Consider the following 23,314-nt stretch of genomic DNA (forward strand, 5'->3'; position numbering starts at 1 on the left):
CTGGGATATTTTGAAAAGGAAAATATTTTTTTTTGTTAAATTTGATGACTAATTTCTTGCTTATTTAAATAATAATGCTAATAAAAAATAATACACTATCAAAACAATTGTTATTATTCACATCATTTAGATGTATTAATTCAAAATTACAGGAGGAAAAAACATGCAATTTATAATAAATGAACAATCGTTATTATAATTATTTACAATTAGCAGGCTTTCAAATAAAAGTATTTACAATAACAATAATAACAGTAATAATATGTTTCAATTCAGTGCTAAACATAAATAATTTACATATAAGAAGACATCCAAATAATGAAAACATACTAATACAGAGGGTTTAGGAAAATAAAATTAAAAATAAGACGGCAGTTCTTAGTTTCACTTTTCCATTTTGCAAATAAAATTGTATATCTAGATGTTTTGTTAGCAATACAATTAAGAGAGTCAATAAACAGAAATTCAACCCTAAATACCCTAAAACATAGTTTAGAAATAGGCTACTCGTTTTGCTTTTGTGTATGAAATTTACCAATTATTATTATTATTATTAGCCACACAAATTATTATTATTATTATTATTATTAGCCACACAAACGAGTCATTACGTGCGTCACCAAAGGCTCCCACGCTGTTACGTTACACGAATGTTACACAACGTCAACTACAGTAGCTCAGAAAGTCCTAAAGGGTTTGGTTTCGCGTTTTCTATTTACCTCACTCGTGTATCACATTCCGTATTATTGAATGACGGAGGGAGAGCGATGTTAGCCATGGGGTAAATCTGAAGCAAAAGAATGGACTTTTGGCGATTATTTGTCATGTAATCTTCATATTATTCAGTTTACATTTCATGGCACTTTTAAACTCATCAAACCGGTTTATTTATTTGCTGATAACAGTTAACGTTAGTCATTTGTAGTAGCGAGCAAGCTAACAAACTACCACAGAAAGTAATGAAGGGAAAGACATTGAAAATATAGTCAAGTAAGGCTACTTCTCTGTTTCGCTTCCGATCTGACAGTTTTCGCTTTGTTAATCGTCAACATTTGATCTCGGCTATACGAAGAGGCCTGTAAATGGATCCAGCGGTTTTGCGTGAAAGTCCTGCGGGTTCAGGAGCACCTTTAGTAAAGGAGAGAGGAGGAAATCAGCCGGAGGAGGTGACAGATGATAGCAGAGAAGCTGATGGGGAATCCGAGGAGACCGAGATGGAGGGTAAAGACTCTGAGAGATCTAAAAGGCAAGATGAAAACTCACTACATGAAAAACTGACTGAGGAGGAATTAGATCCAAGAATCCAGGTAAACTGAAATTCAGTCAACGCGGTTTAGTAAGATCTCACACGACACCGTTTAAGGTGCCCTTGAGCAAGGCACCGAACCCCCAACTGCTCCCCGGGCGCCGCAGCAAAAATGGCTGCCCACTGCTCCGTGTGTGTGTTCACGGTGTGTGTGTGTTCACTGCTGTGTGTGTGCACTTTGGATGGGTTAAATGCAGAGCACCAAGTATGGGTCACCAGACATGGGTGACATGTCACGTCACTTTCAATTCGTTATTTTTTAATGTCTATATAATTTTTATTAGTTTTTATTTTGACTTTAGTTTTAGCACATCAAGATAAATTAAATTAGTAATAGTTAAAAACTAAATAGTTTTAGTTTTAGTTAACTATAATAACCTTACCACCACCCCATATAATGCAGATAAGGCTTATATGATTCTCTCTCTCTTAGGTCTTCTTGCTTGATGCACACACTTTTTTTTATTATTAATTTGAATTCTGAATGGTATGCGCAATTTGTGTAAAAACGTTCTGTTTGTGTTGTCAGGAGGTTCGGTCCAGCCATAGGAGGATAATGAGTGAATCTGTGCTTAAACTCAAGGCGAAAAGTTCAGAACTGGGGTCCTGCATCGAGAAGGCCAGGCCGTACTATGAGGCACGAAGAAAAGCAAAAGAGGTGGAAGAATACTTATCCTTACTTTAGCAGTGAGAAAAAAACAGTTATAATTAATATGAACAATTAAAATAGTTATTTAGTTGTGGGAAATGGCTGATTTATGCCAAAACATCATATTGTATTTTTGCCTGTTTTTCAAAGGCTACTATCACAAACTTCACCTAATGAAATCCTATTGTCTCTTAAATGCATTATGATTGGTTTCACCCATTTTAGGCCCAGCAGGAGACCCAGAAAGCCGCACTCAGCTTTGAGAGAGCCGTGTCCATGCACTCGGCTGCTCGAGAGATGGTCCACGTGGCTGAACAGGGCCTCACTGCAGTCAAGACACTGGATCCAACCTGGCAAGAGATGTTGAATCATGCTACCTCAAAGGTATGCCGGTCTTCTCTCCAGCATATCTTACCAAGTTGTACCAAGCAGTTAAATGTGTCTGACTTTGCACTTTGTTTTCTTGGACGGTTGTTACATGATCAAATCATGCAACAGATTTTGTTAAAAACTTTTTTTTTCTTTTTAATAAGTCTCTTATGCCCACCATGGCCATCTAATTGATTAAAATACAGGAAAAATATTGTGAAAAATTTTACAATTTAAAATAACTGATTCTAAATGAACCATTCTAATATGCTGATTTTCTGTTTAAGAAACATTTCTGATTATTATCAGTGTTGAAAACACTTGTGCTGCTTAATTGTTTTGTGGTATTTTTGTGTTCAAAAGAACAGCATTTATTAAATATATAACTTTTGTGACATTATGTCTTTAGTCACTTTTGACAGTACTGACAATTGAATGTATCCTTGCTAAATAAGTATTAATTTCTTAAAAAAAACTAAATCTTACTGTATATGCTGCACAAACAAAAGCCTGTATGACATTTATGTACATGAAAACATGTAACTAATGCACCATTAACCCTCCATATGACCCATAGGATGTGCAGTTCAAAATGATTTTTCTGTTTATGTATCTACACTGAATATATTTTGCACATGCACACACACAGCATTGCTTTAAGCATGTTATAAATGTCTTGAAACTGTGCAGGTGAACGAGGCGGAGGAGGAGCGCATGAAGAGCGAGCGGGAGCACATGCGTGTCACCCAGCTGTGTCAGGAGGCCGAAGCCCGTGTGCAGGAGCTGCAGAAATCACTGAAGAGATCCGTCGTCAAGTCCAAGTCTTACTTTGAGCTCAAGGCTCAGTTCAATGACATTCTAGAGGTATGTTGAGATGTTATTATTACACTTGCATAGATTTCACTTGCATTACACCAAGTATGAAAAATATGGCCACATACTAAAATTAAAGGAATGATTTAACCAGAAATGCAAATCCTGTCATCATTTACTCAACACTCATGTCATTCCAAACCCATATTACTTTATTTTTGGCAGAATTTGTATTAATTTTTATTACATAGAATGAAGACAGACAGTGTAAAGTTCCAAAAGTCATGTCCCTGCAGGTCCTTAAGAAGTCTTAAATTCAGTTTGATCACATGTAATGCTATAAAATGTCTTAATTATAAGAAAATCTTAATTATCCCTTTAAGAGGTCTTAAATTTGGGACAGAAAAACAGAAATTGTGGTATTGCCTAATGTGATTATTACACTTCAAAGGGCTATGATTGCATTAAATAAATGTGAGAGCTTCACTTTCAAAGTAAAAACACGGTGTCGTAGTGCATTCTGTAAGCTTGCGGTTTCAGAGCAGTTCACAATTTATGAATACTGTTGATGAATTGTTTACTTTATGGTATTTATATTATAATATGTTGTAGATAGTTGTAAGAGTAAATATTTTTTCTCCCTCTTTTCTTTTTGAACGAGCAGCTGGAAGTACTAGAAAAGCATAAACGTTTCAAAATAAGAGTTTCAGTTTCGGGTTGGCTTATATATATATATATAAGTCACGCATTATGCAAAAAGTCTTTTTTTCTGGATATTATTGGTATTTTGGATACATAATAAGCTGTATGTGGCATTTAATTCAATATAAATTGTGACTTCTCTCATGATTTTTAAAAAAAATGGATATGGTCTTAAAAAGGCTTAAAATTAATGTTAAAACATTTGCTTGTACCCTAGGAAAAAAAAAAGAAAAAAAAAAAAGTACCATAGAAGGAATCCATATAATTTTAGGGCTATATTCCCTAAAACAGCTTTTTTTTTTTTTTTTTTTTTAGAGGAACAGATTTATTTTTAAACAAATTTTAAGTATACACTGAAAATATTGCCTTCTACCACAGCTCAATATAAAGATGAGTGAATTATGACCAAATATTTATTTTTCGACGAACTGTTCCTTTTAAGATTCTCATTTACAGTTAAAATGTCTGAGCTCAACATGGTCAAAACATGTTTTTGCAGGAGCACAAGTCAAAAATGTTACTGTTAGAGGAGCGTATTTCCAAAGCCAAGTTAAACTACTCCAGCACCCTGCGCCACCTTGAGCAAATCAGTGAGGAGATTCATGCCCAGAGAGAGCAGGACCAACCAAAGGATGGACCAATGAAAACGTGCGGTGGGAGGAGCCCTCCTGTAGGAGCAGAGACAGTCAGCAGCACAGGTACCGAAGGCGGAGCCTGCGGAGGCTACCCGAGACCAAACGATTGGGTGGATGGAAAAGAGGGCGTGGCTAATACCAGAGAGTGGGTGGAGACGCATAAGAACTCCAGGTGGGTGGACATGGGAAGAGCAGACGTGACACTCCAGACCATCATCTCTGATCTCGAAAAGTGTGATTCGGTCAAACACCTGGGCCGCCTCAGCAGTGACATCAGTCTCTCAGGGGAAGAAGGGGAGAGAGACGGGCTGGAGAATGATAAAAAGCGAGTGAGGCAAAAAAACGCACACATTTCAGAGGAGTTCCTCAAACAACACATAAGAAGTGTCAGTTTATGAGTGCGTCCTTGAATAATGCTCATGTTTTATCGATTTTAAGCTTGTTTGAGTTTGAGACAGAGTAACTCATCATTTTTATTTATTGTTGAGCATTTAACAGTACTTGAATAGGAGAAAGACCAAAAGAAAATTATATATATATTTCTTTAATTTTTTTTGAGAGAGAGAGAGAGAAGGTTTTTTACTGTTTGGTATTTCAAATCAAGTGGTAAAAGACTGACAATATTTGTAAGGGTAGCAACCCTGCAGTTTGATTAACCTAATCGTAATTACTACAATATATTTCTTTTTCATCCTAATCAGTACCTAATGTTTTTCTATGCAAATGTAAAAAACCCTGTCTTAATAAACACACTATTATTATAATCTCTATATAGCTGACATGATAAAATAAGGCCGTTTTGCTTTATACTTTTCAAATTTTACTGACCACTGGTGAGCTTTAGTTCGCTTACAGACATAATCACACTATTTGCCATTAATCATTAGCTAATTTTAGACTCTAAAATGCCACTGTTATTTTTCTTAATTTAAAATGTATTTTATTTTTACATTAGTCCCATGCTGACTTTGAAATAGTGGTTTACAAAAAGTGCTTTGTGTCCAAGTGACAAATGCATGCATGAGGTTTGCTTTATGTTAGTCTTGTTTGCATTAGTGCACTCTGTCCTTTTCATCAGAAGAAACATTTATTTCAACCAAAATACAGGTTTTGTATTGTTGGAGAGATGAAGCGTTGATTCTCAATTGCAGGGTTTTTAAAATACCTGCCGCTGAACATTTGATGTTTTGCTGTTTATGGCAATCACTTTTCTAAGTTTCAGAATTTATTTTCATTTCATGCATTTTCAGGTGTTTTTGAATGCTGTTTTCCTCATTTTTTGAGAGGCTATGTTCATTCAGTGTGCTTTATACATCTTTGCTAATCCTCCAGCATTGGATGTTGATATTATTGTCTTTAATAGTGTTCTGTATGAAGATGTGCACAGTGGTGACATTTGTGACGTCTGATGGAACAATAAATATGCATGTATAAATTCATATTATTTTGGGTATTTTAGTGTTTTTTTAAACAATTTTAGACATTAATCATGTGGTCAGATTAGCATAGCGTAAATAATATTTTTTTTGGTGTGCCTAATATAGGCCAGGGTAACATGTTTAACAATATTTTTCAATCATCAAAAAAAAAAAAAGCACGTAAGATCACATTTTTTAAAAATTGTATGTATTTATTTTTTAGAAATGTTCACATAAATCTGGTTGTTTTTGCCCATTTCTTGAGTGGAGATCTGACATGAAGGGGAAAAAATTACTAAAAAATGTTGCTTTTGCAAAATATTGCTTTGTCTCTGTTCATCTAGGCTAATATTAAAAGCAGAAAAATCAAATGACCAGGGCAAAGGCACTGACCTGTACCTCTCTGTGTTATCCAGGTGTTAAATTAGATTCAGGATGTATCTGTCAGCAAATGTTGCTCCTGATATTAATAAACTGGCACCATCAAAACAGGCTTAGATCTGCAAGGGCAGAGCGCTCTCTCCTCAGACATGAAAGTTAAGCTCCAGCAGATGACTGAAATAAGACACTATGACTGTAATTTATTCTCTCTGAAGTCATCCCTGCGCTCTTTCTCTGGCAACTTGTACCATCCCGTCAGATTTTACACTGCATCTGCTACCTTCCTGACTCCTGAGCTATTTCGATTCTGAAAAAGCGTGAGACAAAAATATTTCACATGGTACGGTTGCAAAATTCTCTTCCTTGCCCTGGTCTGTGTGCAGTCTGATTGCAGCCTTTCCCTTTTCGGATCTTGAGAACTATAACTATAATTTGCTGTCCCCTCAAAATAACTCAACACACAGCCATTAATGTCTAAACCGCTGGCCACAAAAGTGAGTACACCCCTAAGTGTAAATGTCCAAATTGGGCCCAAAGTGTCAATATTTTGTGCGCCCACCATTATTTTCCAGCACTGCCTTTAACCCTCTTGGGCATGGAGTTCACCAGAGCTTCACAGGTTGAGAACTATACCATATATTATAGATTGTCATAATATATATTTTTTGTTCCTTACTAATCTTAATAACTTTCAAGAACACAAGTAATGCATCTGAGTGCAGATTTCCAGATTTTTTTTTTTTTTTTAAGTGGAAACAACAAGCAGCTGTTCACCATATCGAAACTGTTTTTGTTGATTTTGTTTTCATTTGTAATAACTTGTCTTGGGGTGTCAGGATGAGTTTCTCATATTAAAATAATTAGTTAGTTCTTACCACTTCATGTAACTTTATAACATTTATAATAGACAGGGTCTATAATAAAGGTCATTAATAAAGTCTTAAATTAAGTTTTTATAAAAATGAAGGCCATTTGTACAAGAATATATTATTGATATATATATATTTTTTTACAGTGAGCATTGGCTTGAAAATAGGCTCTTCGAAAGGATTCATCTCTTCTCAATTATTAAAGAGCAAAGTATAAATAGACGACTGTGCCCATAACGAATATCTTAGAGGAAGAGAAGACAATCCTGGAGGAAGGGAAAACTGATCTAAAATTTATATATATAACTATGTGCATATGTGTTTGCACATACATATTCACTCTCCATGCACTTTGTAAACAATGTGTTTAAAAGGTGTTATATAAATAAATATTATTATATTACTGTTGGATATTCAAATAGAGGGCAAATGTGACCAAGAATAAAATTGGTCTAAACAGGAAAAAATGTGCTTTATGGCATAGATTTGTGAATAAAATCTACACTTAAGATTTTTATTAAACTTGAACAATATTTTTTCTTTATATATAAATATATGTAATTAAAATGATTGAAAAACATTGTCATCAATTATATAACACGTTATAATTAAAATGAGAGAAAATTAGAAATACGGTAAATAATCTATATAAATATTTTTAAGGATCCACATAATAATATTAAACAAAATTCTAAATAAATACATAAATTAATAAATAATATATAAGAAAGAGGGGCAAAATACAAAATAAATGATATAAAGGGGAAAAAAATACAAATTGAGTATATAAATAATTATATAATAATATATATATTAATATATATAATTAATATATATAATAATTATATTAATATATTGTACACTTGGCACAGAAGATGACTCGTGACGCAAGGATGAAAAGACATAGGCTGCGTTCCCCCGTTACGTCACAAGTAAGTGAGATTGAGGAGGGAGTGGAAAAAAAGAAGGAAGGATGAGCGCTATGTAGATAATGTTTCTCTATGTAGCCGGTGATTTACACTTGCAATGATCTAATGCAAAGCAATACAGACCCTTCTCTAAAAGCCATAAAGCAGTCCGCAAATGTGAAGCACAGATTTGCACAATCAAAGCGACATCGCGCTTGTATCGGCTGGATGTTATATTTAAACTCTCCGTGAACGGATATTGTGTTTATTTTCTTCGGGTCGGTCCTGCTGGAGCTGCACCGGGCCTTTGCTGTGAGTAAATCACTTTTACGTGATGTCTGCGCTTGTTTTAGTTTCGTTTGTGTTTACCATGGGTTTTATATGATGAAGTAGCTCTCAGCTGTTTTCTCCTGCATATCTGACAGATATCGTTTGATTAACGAAAGCCGGTTGTAATATGCTTTGCACGGGACACAAAACTTCACAAACAGCGCGCTTAAAGGTGTAGACGGACTACAGTACGCTGACGACAGACGCAGCCATGTTAATATGGAAACTTCAGGGAACCGTCTCCCCGACAGCATATATTTTTAGACTAGAGAACGTCACATTGTATGAGAGCGTTATTATAAGAATAAAGCAGCAGTGATGCATCTTTATGGGGTTCCGCGGAAAGTCCTTGTCCATGGTGCTGAAAACGTTCACCAAACGGGACCTTAACCTCTCAACAAACCATCAACCAAGCCAATATCACTTTCAGACCACTCTGTCTTGTAGAGGTGTATATTTTACTGTTTAATCTCTAAACTATAACATAGCATCACAATAAGGATAATCAGAAAGCTGACTTTATATTTGTGTAACAATGCAAATGGTTATTTATCGTTTTATAGAATGAAATTGACAATTAAGTAATAAAATAGAATATTTATGTCAAAAGAATTAAAAAGCTGTTAATATGGGTATCAATATGATGCACACCAGTTAAATTAAGATTAAAACAGTAAACAGAAGAAGCATAAATGAGGTAATCATATAAAAACACCATAAAATAGCATATTTTTAAGTTTTTATCAGGAAAAAGAAGGTTCTTAATATAAATCCTAACAGCTGTTTAAAAATAAGAAAGCCTCTTAATGGTGTCATATTCAGTTCAGCTCATAGGTTTAAATATACCTTTCAAGATTTGTTTATATTTTTTAAGAAAACAAGAGGGGCCTAATGAAATTCAGTATTTATTAAAAATAAATTTACAGTGAAACATCTGTCATTATCTGGTGAAGATTTGATATTCATAAATTGAACAAATATTCATAAATTCAACAAGACAAAAATAATAGCTACTAATAATAAATAATAATGAATTTATGAACCAAAGAATAAATAACAAACAAAAATTGAGTCAATATAAAAACACCAGCTTATTTTTTAATTCTTTGTCAAAACAACAACAAAATCAACAAAAACAACTGTTTAAAAGAGACTGCAACCTCCATCCATATCCACTCCCTAGAAATGATCACATTCACTCAGCGGCCACAGTTGTATAAAGTTTTCATGCAGTTTTTACTGTGTTTAATACATAAAATAGGAACAATTAGGATAATCGAAAAAGCTAAAAATGTATTTGCTCAACAGTGCAATGCAAACCAATCATTGTTAGTGCATCCTGTTGTTTGGATTACTGTAATCTGTGAAGTGTTGTGCCGTACTGAATTAATGAGGTGGAGTGTTGTAGAGACTTGTTTAAAGTTTAACTGATCCCTCTGATCCTCACCTCCCTGAATCATCTCCTGTCGCTCCCTACTGTGAGCCTGGAGAAAATCCCAGTCCCTACAGCCCTCCCTCTCTATCTGTCACGTCCTCATCTATCTATCTATCTATCTATCTATCTATCTATCTATCTATCAAGTAACCTTGACCTCTAGGTTCAAGTGTATTCAATACAGAAGTCAATATTGATGAAAGCACTCTCTGTTCAAGGCTTTGTCCTCCTGAAATGTCTTTGTAAGAAGCTGTATGTGTGTGTGTTAGACCCGTGTGCTTCTGTTTATTTTGCATGCTCGTGTTTGACCCACCCTGGATGTGCTTTTCCACTCTAAGAGTGGTTGAGGGAAAGCTCATAAAATCTTTACAGTGCAGGGATGGCAAACTGCCTCCATGTTGTACGAATCCTCCTCCTCCAGAACCATGTGTGGTGTAATTAAATCAGACAGCAGCTTATTATTATGTTTAACATATCTGAATGCCAACAAGGTCACGTCGAGCAGCTTAATTGCTTTGAAACGAGCGTGAATTGTGACCTGCTGAAATCAAACATATTATTAGTAATTTCTCTGTCTCTCTCTCATCCTTGTTCAGATGCAGTAATGGAGCAGCTATTATTTCTTGTAATTTTCTACTTGCTTCCTACTCTCATCTCGTCCATACATAATTCAACAACCGGAGGTAATGTGTGTGTGTGTGGATGATGTCTGGTCCATGCATGTTGAATTTAACACCACAGAATGTCTAAAGTGGCCCACCTCTGTTGCTTTGTGAGATTAGAGGGTGTTCTGTTTAGATTCTGTAAACTGAGTTTCATGGATTTCAAACAGCGATCTGCCCTCAGTCCTCTTGGGATCATGTTCAGCCGGAACTATAGAAGGAAAAAAATGGATTGCATGTCAGTTCTCCTTTTTCATTGTGAAAGCAATATATAGCCTACACAATCTAGATGAATCAAAGCAATTCAGTGTCACAGTTCAGCTTGTAGGTTTACAAGCCCCTTGTAAGATGTAAAAAAAATGTCTATAATAGTTTTTTTTTAATATGTGGGAACAATTTGACATAAGAGATTATCATAAATTGCTAAAGACAAAAAAAATTAATAATGAATTTGTAAACCAAATGAATGTAAAGTTTTGAACACAATTATTTTATACATATTTTTTTGTTAAACTTTTCTTTAAATTATTTTTAATTATAGCAGTTAGTGGAGGGGATTATCTGTGAATATGCAGGTTACATAGTTATGCCAGTAGGTGGCAGCAAGTGACTATTTATAAATGAGTGAATCAATGAATCATTGATTTAACCAATTGATCCAACCGTTCAACAAAACTCATTCATTCAGGAACATAACAAGTGACCTTATGAGTGAGTCATTGAGTCATTGAATCATTGATTTAACCAATTCATTCAACAAAACTGATTCATTAAGGAACATAACAAGTGATGTTATGAGTGAGTCATTGAGTCATTGAATCATTGATTTAACCAATTAATTCAACAAAATGGATTCATGCAGGAATGTAACAAGTGCATTATGAATGAGTCATTGAGTCACTGAATCATTGATTTAACCAATTCATTCAACAAAACTGATTTATTCAGGAACATAAGTGACGTTATGAGTGAGTAATTTAGTCATTGAATCATTGATTTAACCAATTCATTCAACAAAACTGATTCATTCAGGAACATAACAAGTGATGTTATGAGTGAGTCATCGAGTCATTGAATCATTGATTTAACCAATTCATTCAACAAAATGGATTCATGCAGGAATGTAACAAGTGCGTTATGAGTGAGTCATTGAAACACTGAATCATTGATTTAACCAATTCATTCAACAAAACTGATTCATTCAGGAACATAACAAGTGATGTTATGAGTGAGTCATCGAGTCATTGAATCATTGATTTAACCAATTCATTCAACAAAATGGATTCATGCAGGAATGTAACAAGTGCGTTATGAGTGAGTCATTGAAACACTGAATCATTGATTTAACCAATTCATTCAACAAAACTGATTCATTCAGGAACGTAACAAGTGATGTTATAAGTGAGTCACTGAATCATTGATTTAACTAATTTGTTTAACTAAACTGATTCATTCAGGAATTTAACAAGTGACGTTATGAGTGAGTCACTGAATCATTAATTTAACCAATTTGTTTAACAAAACTGATTCATTCAGGAATGTAACAAGTGACATTATGAGTGAGTCATTGAATCATAGTTTTAACCAATTCGTTCAACAACACTGATTCATTCAGGAATGTAACAAGTGACATTATGAGTGAGTCATTGAATCATTGATTTAACCAATTTGTTCAACAACACTGATTCATTCAGGAATGTAACAAGTGACATTATGAGTGAGTCATTGAATCATAGTTTTAACCAATTTGTTCAACAACACTGATTCATTCAGGAATGTAACAAGTGACATTATGAGTGAGTCATTGAATCATAGTTTTAACCAATTCGTTCAACAAAACTGATTCATTCAGGAATGTAACATGTGATGTTATAAGTGAGTTATTGAATCATTGATTTAAACGATTTGTTCAAATCAACTCAAAATCAAATCAACATTTATTTCTATAGCACGTTGAAAAACAACACGCTGACCAAAGTGCTTTACACTCTCAACATTACCACAAAAACACAAATTAAGAACACACCCAATACAAGTCACTACTCAGACTCCACCCCTGAAGGCAGTTGTAAGCAATAGAGTAGAGATGCGTTTTCAGCAAGGACTTAAAACATTCCAACGAGTTACAGGATTTAATATGGAGGGAGGCTATTCCAGAGGCGTGGAGCTGCCACAGAGAAGGTACGATCCCCTTTAGTCTTTAATTTTGGTTTCGGAACATTCAAAATAAGACTCTGAGATGATCTTAGCAGTCTAGCAGAGCAGTGCCAGTATTCCACAGAACTAATTCATTCAGAATCGAAACACCTCTCATATGTTGTTCATAGATGCTCAGTGTGAGTTTGTTTCAAATTGTTTTCGAAAACTGATACAAACTTACTATATTCTGTCTAAAAAGTTACTCAATATTTACTTTGTTCATTGAATTGTTATATAACAGCAACATCATCACACTCACAATTTTGCTGTTGCTTTGAATATTTGCCTTTTGAATATGAGATTTTCTTAAATATCTGTTTCTCAGAGCTGTACTCAATAAAAAACTAAATACATTTTTAAGGATCTCTCTTTTTAAGTGCTAAACATCTTAAAGATTCTCCAAGGGGTATGAAAACTGTATTTTGATATGAGACAGTACCATTAAAATTATGTCTTATAAACCACCACTGCATTACAGTCTTGCAAGGGGACTCAGATATAAAGTCCTGGATATAAAGTTACCTGGAACATCTGTCATTTTAGTTTATTGATGTTAGTTTGTGCATTGTGACTAAGCTGAAAACATTTAATCTGTATTCGTTTCATCCTCCCCATCTCTCTTACTCTCTTTCAGGATGTGCAATCATTCGTCCCCCCAGAGACGGAGGGATTCGCTACAGAGGACTGACTCAGGAACAGGTAAAAGTCTACGGCAGCACATTAAAATGGCTGATGTCATAAACATCAATGTCAGTTCTGAAGGGACTATGACCCATAGCAACATCTAATTCAATCTACAAAACGTCTCTCTTTCTCTCTCTCTGTAGATCCGCAGTGTGCAGATCTTGCCAGTAGACTATGAGATAGAATATATCTGTAGAGGAAGCAGAATTATTGTGGGGCCCAAGGTCCGAAAATGCCTCCCCAATGGCACCTGGACTGACATGAACCAGCTCAGCAGATGCTGTAGGTGTCCTTGCTGTCCTATTGTACTGATTAATATCTATATTTATCACACAGCTCTGTGGAATACTGGATTCTGATTGGTCAATAACAGCATTCTGAGTTCAAATGCTTTACAAATGAACTAAACTGTATAATATACCAATATTTCTTATATTGTTCCACAGTACTCTCTCTCTCTCACACACACACACACACACTATATATATATATATATATATATATATATATATATATATATATACACAGGTGGATCTCAATAAATTAGAATGTCTTGGAAAAGTTCATTTATTTCAGTAATTCAACTCAAGGCTACTTTTTTGTCTTTATCTGTTTTTTGTTCAGTTTTGTTTGTTGTTTCTTGAAACATTGATTTAATGTGTCAGTTATTGCATTATTATTTCAGTCAAACCTATAAAACCCCCGACCGCCTAGCTCGCCTATGCCTAGAAACGGCCCTGAATATAAACACTGCCGCTCAAAAGTTTGGGATCAGTAAGATTTTGAATGTTTTTAAAGAAGTCTCTTCTGATTATCAAGGCTGCATTTATTTGATCAAAAAATACAGAAAAAACAGTAATATTGTGAAATATTTTTACAATTTGAAATAACTGTTTTCTATTCAAAATATTTAAAATATTTTTTTGGAACCTGTGATACTTTTGTCAGAATTTTTTGATGAATAAAAAGTAAAAAAAACAGCATTTATTTAAAATAGAAATCTTTTGTAACGATAGAAGTCTTTACTATCACTTTGCAATTTAGCACATCCTTGCTGAATAAAAGTATTTATTTCTTTTAAAAAAAGAAAGAAAAAAATGTATTGACCCCAAACTTTTCAACAGTAGTGTACATTGTTACAAAAGATTTATATTTTAAATAAATGCTGTTCTTTTAAACTTTTTATTCATCAAAAAATCCTGACAAAAGTGTCACAGGTTCCAAAAAAAATATTAAGCAGCACAAAAATATATATATATATATAAATTCAAGTGAAATTCTACATGCAAGTATCTTTTTATTTAAATGTAATTGTCTGTGTGTTGTTGTGTTAGTGGCGTTACACTTTAAGGCTGTGTAATTTCAAGTTTATTTAAATATGATAAACGTCTTGTTAAAATTCTCAGTATTGGTTTGCCCGCGTTCCTGGATGTCTCTGGAGAACGGGAGGGTGGCGCTGCTGCCCCCTGGACAACCAGTAGAGGGCACAGTTCTTCACTATAGCTGTCATGCTGGCTTCCTATTGGAGGGTTTCAATATCTCCCACTGTACCAAGCTGGGCAAATGGGACTCACCTAAACCGTTCTGTGTCTGTGAGTATGTTTATGATTTAACAGTCAATCACATAAATGTATCTGTTTCCCTAATATGAATAATTTTAACCTTATGTGTCTCTTGTTTTCTTTTGTGCACCATCAGATGACAGTAACTATACAGGTAAGACATAAAAATGGTTATTTCATTTTTCATTTCAGAGGTCACATTTCCCAAGAATCTCCTAAAATACTGATATTTTACAGCCCATGATAATCTGTTTATCACTTGACAGTCCACTTTGTTAGTTTGCTTGACATATGTAAAAACAAACAGCAGAGTGTAAAATGACACTGTAAAAATAATATTAAGCTATTTTTTAAGAATACAGTAGTATATCCAATTTGTAAACCACAATTCCAATTGTGAAAGTCTAAATTGTAATGCTTAGTTCAACCACAAGGGGGCTGTATTTTTCCATAAGTCGTCTGAAATCTGCTCCCTCAATGCATCAAATAATTTCCAATATTTTAGTGCTCTCTCTCTCTCTCTCTCTGTCTCTCTCTCTTTCTCTCTCAGTTAAAATGTATTTGCATGTGTCTGCATATATATTTATATATAAATATAGATTTAAATATTTTTGATAATTTTTGCTTTTTATGTTTATAAATTCATTTTGTTTTAACATCTAGACCATTTCTGTTCCTCAGACTATCGCTGCATTAAATAATTTATTTGTGACCTGTTGTGTTACGTGGATGCACATCTTGATCTTATTTATTCATATATTTATTTGATCAACAACTAGATTTTCAGTTAAAATATATAGGAATCTATATGACAGTGGTCCTGTAACTTGTCACAATTTTTTCCCCACAATTTTTAAACAAATTTTTACCTTATAGTTTTTTGATTTGGTTGTAAAGTGTGAAAAATACATTTGTATTGGTTCTCATGGAGGACCATTCTCATTCTAGAGACCATTTAATTGGTCGGAAATCTGTGTAGTGCAGGATGAGTCATCAATATTTTTGTTCTCTTTTCCCTGGAATGAACACTGCAGTGTTTAGATGTATTTATAATGTTTAGTACATTAACATATGACTTCAAATCTAACATACGTGGTCTAAAAGCTACAAAACTCATTTTGATGTTATAGGGTTTTGAAAAGTACCAATATTCCATGTGTATATATGACAAACATTCCATTTTTATGATGTCATATAAGCTTCATGCTTATAAAGAATGAGCAAAATGCTGTTTAAAATAGTTTTAGATACAGTATAGAATGTAGGACGTCAAGCTCATGTCGACTACCCCACTATAGAACCTCATTATAAATTTTCAGGCTGCCTCTCAGCATTAACACAAGTGCTCCTGCAAGCACGACTGTAGCACCCTCTCATTCATCCATCCCTCCCTCTAATTGCCTTACATTCCTCTCAATCCCTCTGTCCTTTCTTTCATTTCCCCTCGTTTCTTTCAGCTCTGCTGATTTAGACTATCAAGCCACGCAAATGCACTCTCTCTCTCTCTCTCTCGACTCCCTCTGTTAACTCACAGCGAGAGATCACCGCCTACTTAGTGCACTCTCAGCAGGCTGAAGATTAACACTCGGCCAGAGTGTGTAGCGCTGTGTGTATTTCTGCTCTGTGTGTGTATGAATGTATATGAGGTTATGTGTGTATCTCAGCGCAGTGTGTGTTTATGTGTGTGTCTGGATATATTCCAGCCTGTGTGTACCGGGTGGTGACTACATCGCTTTTACTGTGGTTGTTAAAGGATAATTCAGCATAAAGGTGACCTTTTGTTTGCCAGCCCTCTGTAAACCCCTTTATGAACAAGAACTGACCTTGTACATAAAATCTCATTCTGTTTTGTAAACATATTTAGTTATCGCATAAACTAATGGGTAATTATATATCCTCACAGGAGGCTTCTCCGGCCTTTCTTTTATTAAATAACAACTAAAGATCAGGGATGAATAATTAATGACTGGCATATGGAGAGAGCGGATTCAAAGGGAGCTCCAAATGTCACTGTCATCTCAGGTCCTGAGGTTCACAGTGGCTCAAGTCATCAACTTCAGCTCTACTCTGTTGTTTTAGAGTATTTAGAGTGAATAGTAGAATCCAGAGAGCTGTGCGGGCAATAAAAGCTACCTACATTATGTGTAAGGTGTCAATATTGACAATGTAAGTGTATGTAAGTGCACCCTGAGATCACATGGATAGAATCAATCGATGGATCGATGGATAGAGGAATCTTTCTTGATTTTTATTTTTTCAGGATGTGAAATGGATACCAAATAAAAAAAAAAGTCAAATTGAAGAACATACATGTGTTACATATATATCCATAGAGGGTTTTAGATTTCTTTTGTTTTTCAGTATAATTCTAAGGCAAAAATATGATTGATAGATTTTTGGATGGATGGAAGAACTCATCTTTTGATTGATGGAAGGACAGATAAATGGACAGACGAACAGAAATAACAAGTAGACAGACAGATAGACAGACAGATAGATAGATAGATAGATAGATAGATAGATAGATAGATGATAGATAGAGAATTCTAAAGGCTATTTTGATTGAAGAATTTTTGATGGATGGAAGAACTCAAGATAGATAGATAGATAGATAGATAGATAGATGATAGATAGAGAATTCTAAAGGCTATTTTGATTGAAGAATTTTTGATGGATGGAAGAACTCAACTATTGATTGATGGATGGATGAACAAACAAATGGAAAGAAAGAAAGAGAGAGACACGGAGAGACAGAAAGCCAGACAGACAGACAGACAGACAGACAGACAGAGAGGCAGAAAGCTGGACAGAAAGCCAGACAGACAGACAGACAGACAGACAGACAGACAGACAGACAGAAAGCTGGACAGACGGACAGCCAGACAGACAGACAGACAGACAGAGAGGCAGAAAGCTGGACAGACGAACAGACGGACAGAGAGTAAGACAGACAGACAGACAGACAGACAGACAGACAGACAGATAGATAGATAGATAGATAGATAGATAGAGAATTCAGGTTAATTAGGACACTTTTGCCCTTGAAATGTACACCATTTCTGTAGAGTACTTTATGAATAAATAAAAAATGACATAAATAAGTAGATAAATAAATAAATAAACAAACAGACACATGTGGGTTGTGGGTTCAAATGAGGCACTTACAATGGAAATGAATGGGGCCACCATTAAACTACCCACTGTTTCAATTGTATAGCCACTAGACGTAAACAATATGCTTGTTAACATGATGTTAAAATCACTTACTAACCTTGTCTGTGTAAAGTTATATCCAATTTTCTAAAGGCTATTTTGATTGAAGAATTTTTGATGGATGGAAGAACTCAGCTATTGATTGATGGATGGATGGATGGATGGATGAACAAACAAATGGAAAGAAAGAAAGAGAGAGTGAGAGAGAGAGAGACATGGAGAGACAGAAAGCCAGACAGACAGACAGAGAGGCAGAAAGCTGGACAGACAGATAGACAGACAGACAGAAAGACAGCCAGATAGATAGATAGATAGATAGATAGATAGATGTAGTACGTTCACATTATTTTTGCAGCTGAGTTTAGCTGTAACGTGCGTTAATCAACTGCATGACTTTTGAAAATGTTTTTGATTCAGTGAAAGTGATTCTGATTCAGAAGAGAGCGTTTACTTTAACCCCGCCCCCATCCCGCTATACAACAGTACTGTTCGTCTGTCAGTGCATCAGTTCTCTGCTGTCTGCTCTGAGTACGGATCTCAGTGTACTGCGTTTGGTGGTCAGTCTCTCCCCCTCTCCTCCCGGCGGATTAAAGGATTATGCCGCAGCACAATTGTTATTTTGTAATATTCTGATCAGATGCCGGAATAATATGCTCGACAGCTTAAAATTTACGCGGCGCGGTAAATAAAGCAACGCCAGAGGATCATCGGAGCGCGTTCTGACCGTCAATGTCGCGCAACACCACCTGTTTTTCTCTCCTGTCGTGAACCATGAGCATAGCTGCACTACAAACACACCGTCTGTGACTGAGAGAGAAAGAGACAATAACTGCCCGATGGCGCATTTGTTTTTACCCAACATTCAAAGCGTGATTTCTGTAGCTTGGTGCTTTTACATGTTTGGACAGCTGGTTTGTGTTGAAGCGCATTCTGTGACAGGACATAGTGATTTAGTGTCGGAGTAGAAACTGCTGAGAAGATTCTAAAAGATTCCAAAGAATTCTAAAGACTCTAAATATACAGAAGATTCTAAAGACTCTGAAGATTATAAAATATTCAGCATATTTCGATGATTGTTAAAGATTCTGCGTATTTCAAAGATTATAAAGATGGAAGATTCTAAAGATTCTAAAAAAGTACTTCAGAAGATTCAAAAGAGTCAAAAGATTCTAAAAGGTTCCTAACAATTAAAAGATTCTAACAGATTCTGAAGATGATATTTCAAAAGGTTCTGAAGCCTCTAAAAGACTGAAAGGTCTGCAAATTGTAAAAGATTCCTAAGATTAGACGGGGTCTGAAGATTCTGAGCTATTCAAGACGCTCTAAATAAGTTCCAAGAAAGCGCGCAAGATGAGATGTCTTAACTGTGTGTTACGACGCTAAAAGCTCATAGCCATGGCTGACTGACATCAGATATGAAATTATAACTGCTGTAAACATATAAATCCCAACGAGCATCCAGACTGTGGTTAAACCGCCTGCAAGATATTGCGTTTAAAGTGTTAAGCACTACTGTTTTTACGCGTTCCGTGCACGGTTCTCTTACTCTAAACGGGACTCGTCGCACGTGCGGACACTTTCGGCATCGGACACAACAGCACATTTTAAGTTCGAAACGTATAAATGTCAAATCGGATATTAATGGCATCGACGGAGAGGATCAGGACCTTGGGGAGAGTTTGGAGAAGCCTGGCTCTCCTTTACGCACTGCTTGTCTTTCTCTCCTGGCCGTGTGCGGTTGCAGGCAAGAAGAAACTGTACATCGGAGCTCTGTTTCCCATGAGTGGAGGATGGCCCGGTGGTCAAGCGTGTCTCCCCGCAGCCCAGATGGCTATATATATTCATGTTGTTTTGCTCAGCATTTAATTATATAATTGCGTTCAAAATGGTATTTGATAGATAGTTGATAGATACATAATACTTACATCTTTATCAGTTATTAAGCTTCTCCCACAAATGTGCAAAATTAATCCAAAATTAAAGCAAAAACAAACTGTTCCATCACCAGTGTTATTTTAGTATTATTGAGATTTTATTATAGTTTATATTTTGAACCAGTTTTTATTTTTTACATTCACTGTTTTCATTTTAATTTTAGTAAATCCTTTTTTTGTAATTTTGTAGTGTTTTTGTCATTTTTAGTAGTTTTCGTTTTTTTCTGTTTATATTTATTATTCTATTTATTTATTTATTTTTTGTTGAGTTTTAGTTATTTTTGTACTTCAAGATAAACTTAAAGTGAGAAATGTTGACTTGGCGACTAGTTTTTTTTAATGTGTATTTTATTTTAATGTGTATTTTAACATCTATTTCAAGATTTCAAAGATATTTTTATGGTTTTATTTTCAGTTTTAGTTAACTAATAACCCTGCCCAGCACATGCGTTTGTAGTGTTTTTTTATTATTAAATTTTGCATGACAATGAAATTGAGTTTACCACCATGTACTTCCCTTGGAAATCATATTAGCACTTATGCAAACTTAATTATGCAATAGTATACAAAGTAAGTTACTGAATACTTCTAATATATTTCATGCCATAGTTCCTGCAGATAAAGTCTTTATTCTATATCCATTTAATTTTCTAATCCCACTGTCATCTTAACTAGTTTAATTGCATTACGCAAGCAATACTGTTTTTCAACCATGTAGGAATGAATGTTACACTTTTCAGAAGCTTTTGCTAAGAAAGAAGAAATGCCAGTGCTCTTTACCTTCTGTTAATTTATTCAAGTATTTCACGTTCAAGCACTGAAACAAAGATAAGTAGCAGATGTTAATTTAAGATGGTAGAAATTATCAGCGTTTTGCAGGTGCTTCATTTATGTTGTGGCAGTTATTGTATCTTGAGATTCAGGAGTTGGTGTCAAGTTGACATTGCAGTTGTTGGCACATTAATATTTCACAAGTCACTGCACTTGGCTGTTATCAACAGCCTGTAAGGCTTCAGCTGCATAAAGTAATTTGGCTTCCTAAAAATACTCATGCACCATAAATGCTTATGTTTGCCTTTAGCGTTGCAGAGTTTTCCAAGATCACCTCCAAAGTGTATTCCTCAGTCTATTTATTTTTAAATATAAATTTTTTGTGCAGTATGCATAAGTGGAGAGAGATTTTTTTCTGCCTTTTGTAGAAAGTTGTGTGTCCTGAGTTTCAATTCTGTCAACAGCCACAAATAACAGTGCTGTTAAACCATTCAATCATTTATATCCTCAAATATGCCAGTGCTGGTTTGATATCAAAAATGTATGATAGTAAATATGTGCAAAAATGTGAGACCACCAAGAAATATGTAGCACTTTCAGAAGTTAAGTTTAGTTTACCGGTGTGGTGTGACGGCTCTGACCTCCTGTAGGTGAGGAAACAGTTAAAGAGTGCTCTAAGTGGACAGAGATGTGTTGTATCATGGTTGTGATTGGTGAACCGCACTCTGCATTGCAATCACACTCAATATAGAGGAAGAATCAGGGAGAGGAAGGTTGGCATGGCAACAGCCACCAGTGAAACCACAGTTCAAACAAACTTGCATCCCTGTAGATCTTGTAAGGATAAGGAGGTCCTTCTGTTTATATTTATTATTCTATTTATTTATTTTTTTTTTGTTGAGTTTTAGTTATTTTTGTACTTCAAGATAAACTTAAAGTGAGAAATGTTGACTTGGCGACTAGTTTTTTTTAATGTGTATTTTATTTTAATGTGTATTTTAACATCTATTTCAAGATTTCAAAGATATTTTTATGGTTTTATTTTCAGTTTTAGTTAACTAATAACCCTGCCCAGCACATGCGTTTGTAGTGTTTTTTTTATTATTAAATTTTGCATGACAATGAAATTGAGTTTACCACCATGTACTTCCCTTGGAAATCATATAGATCTCGTGAACAACCGGACCGATATTCTGCCGGACTACGAGCTGGAGCTCATTCATTACGACAGTATGGTGAGCACATAACATTTTACATTTACAGTGTCCATATTACAGTAATGTAATGTAAATATAAATGTATGTATATAAAATTATGTGTGTGTGTATATATATATATATATATATATATATTAAAATTAGCCTTCATTTTTATTCAGATAAAATATAATTTATTTTTTTCAGTTTGGTATGAATCATTCTTAGAATATTTTTTTGTACAAAATAAAAACTGGCGTACCTCGAGCTGTAGATAATACTTGGCCTTTAATTCAAAGTACGGCCTGCAGAGGGTTTTATTATTAAATTTTGCATGACAATGAAATTGAGTTTACCACCATGTACTTCCCTTGGAAATCATATTAGCACTTATGCAAACTTAATTATGCAATAGTATACAAAGTAAGTTACTGAATACTTCTAATATATTTCATGCCATAGTTCCTGCAGATAAAGTCTTTATTCTATATCCATTTAATTTTCTAATCCCACTGTCATCTTAACTAGTTTAATTGCATTACGCAAGCAATACTGTTTTTCAACCATGTAGGAATGAATGTTACACTTTTCAGAAGCTTTTGCTAAGAAAGAAGAAATGCCAGTGCTCTTTACCTTCTGTTAATTTATTCAAGTATTTCACGTTCAAGCACTGAAACAAAGATAAGTAGCAGATGTTAATTTAAGATGGTAGAAATTATCAGCGTTTTGCAGGTGCTTCATTTATGTTGTGGCAGTTATTGTATCTTGAGATTCAGGAGTTGGTGTCAAGTTGACATTGCAGTTGTTGGCACATTAATATTTCACAAGTCACTGCACTTGGCTGTTATCAACAGCCTGTAAGGCTTCAGCTGCATAAAGTAATTTGGCTTCCTAAAAATACTCATGCACCATAAATGCTTATGTTTGCCTTTAGCGTTGCAGAGTTTTCCAAGATCACCTCCAAAGTGTATTCCTCAGTCTATTTATTTTTAAATATAAATTTTTTGTGCAGTATGCATAAGTGGAGAGAGATTTTTTTCTGCCTTTTGTAGAAAGTTGTGTGTCCTGAGTTTCAATTCTGTCAACAGCCACAAATAACAGTGCTGTTAAACCATTCAATCATTTATATCCTCAAATATGCCAGTGCTGGTTTGATATCAAAAATGTATGATAGTAAATATGTGCAAAAATGTGAGACCACCAAGAAATATGTAGCACTTTCAGAAGTTAAGTTTAGTTTACCGGTGTGGTGTGACGGCTCTGACCTCCTGTAGGTGA

At 34.8% G+C, this 23,314-nt stretch overlaps 2 protein-coding genes across 3 annotated transcripts in view; both read left to right on the forward strand.

Moving 5' to 3' along the window:
* The first annotated feature begins 698 nt into the window (after nt 1–698).
* LOC107704760 (SH3 domain-binding protein 5-like) lies at nt 699–5,913 on the forward strand. The gene is given in 5 exon segments (XM_016507761.1): nt 699–1,362; nt 1,828–1,964; nt 2,181–2,339; nt 3,015–3,188; nt 4,339–5,913. Coding segments are annotated over 5 exon segments (1,284 nt in total). The 5' UTR covers nt 699–1,082; the 3' UTR covers nt 4,873–5,913.
* A 2,133-nt stretch (nt 5,914–8,046) lies between these two features.
* Nucleotides 8,047–23,314, forward strand: part of gabbr1a (gamma-aminobutyric acid (GABA) B receptor, 1a) — a 54,253-nt gene continuing 38,985 nt past the window's right edge. For both annotated transcript variants that reach the window (XM_016507756.1, XM_016507757.1), the window contains exons 1-8: nt 8,047–8,362; nt 10,412–10,498; nt 13,311–13,375; nt 13,504–13,642; nt 14,767–14,952; nt 15,059–15,076; nt 19,880–19,968; nt 22,004–22,075. In XM_016507756.1, the coding sequence (XP_016363242.1) occupies nt 10,420–10,498; nt 13,311–13,375; nt 13,504–13,642; nt 14,767–14,952; nt 15,059–15,076; nt 19,880–19,968; nt 22,004–22,075 (648 nt within the window). In that variant the 5' untranslated portion in view covers nt 8,047–8,362; nt 10,412–10,419. The remainder of the gene's footprint in view (nt 8,363–10,411; nt 10,499–13,310; nt 13,376–13,503; nt 13,643–14,766; nt 14,953–15,058; nt 15,077–19,879; nt 19,969–22,003; nt 22,076–23,314) is intronic.

This window comes from Sinocyclocheilus anshuiensis, unplaced genomic scaffold, assembly GCF_001515605.1.
Source record: "Sinocyclocheilus anshuiensis isolate Anshui unplaced genomic scaffold, SAMN03320099.WGS_v1.1 scaffold758, whole genome shotgun sequence".
Lineage (NCBI taxonomy): Eukaryota > Metazoa > Chordata > Actinopteri > Cypriniformes > Cyprinidae > Sinocyclocheilus > Sinocyclocheilus anshuiensis.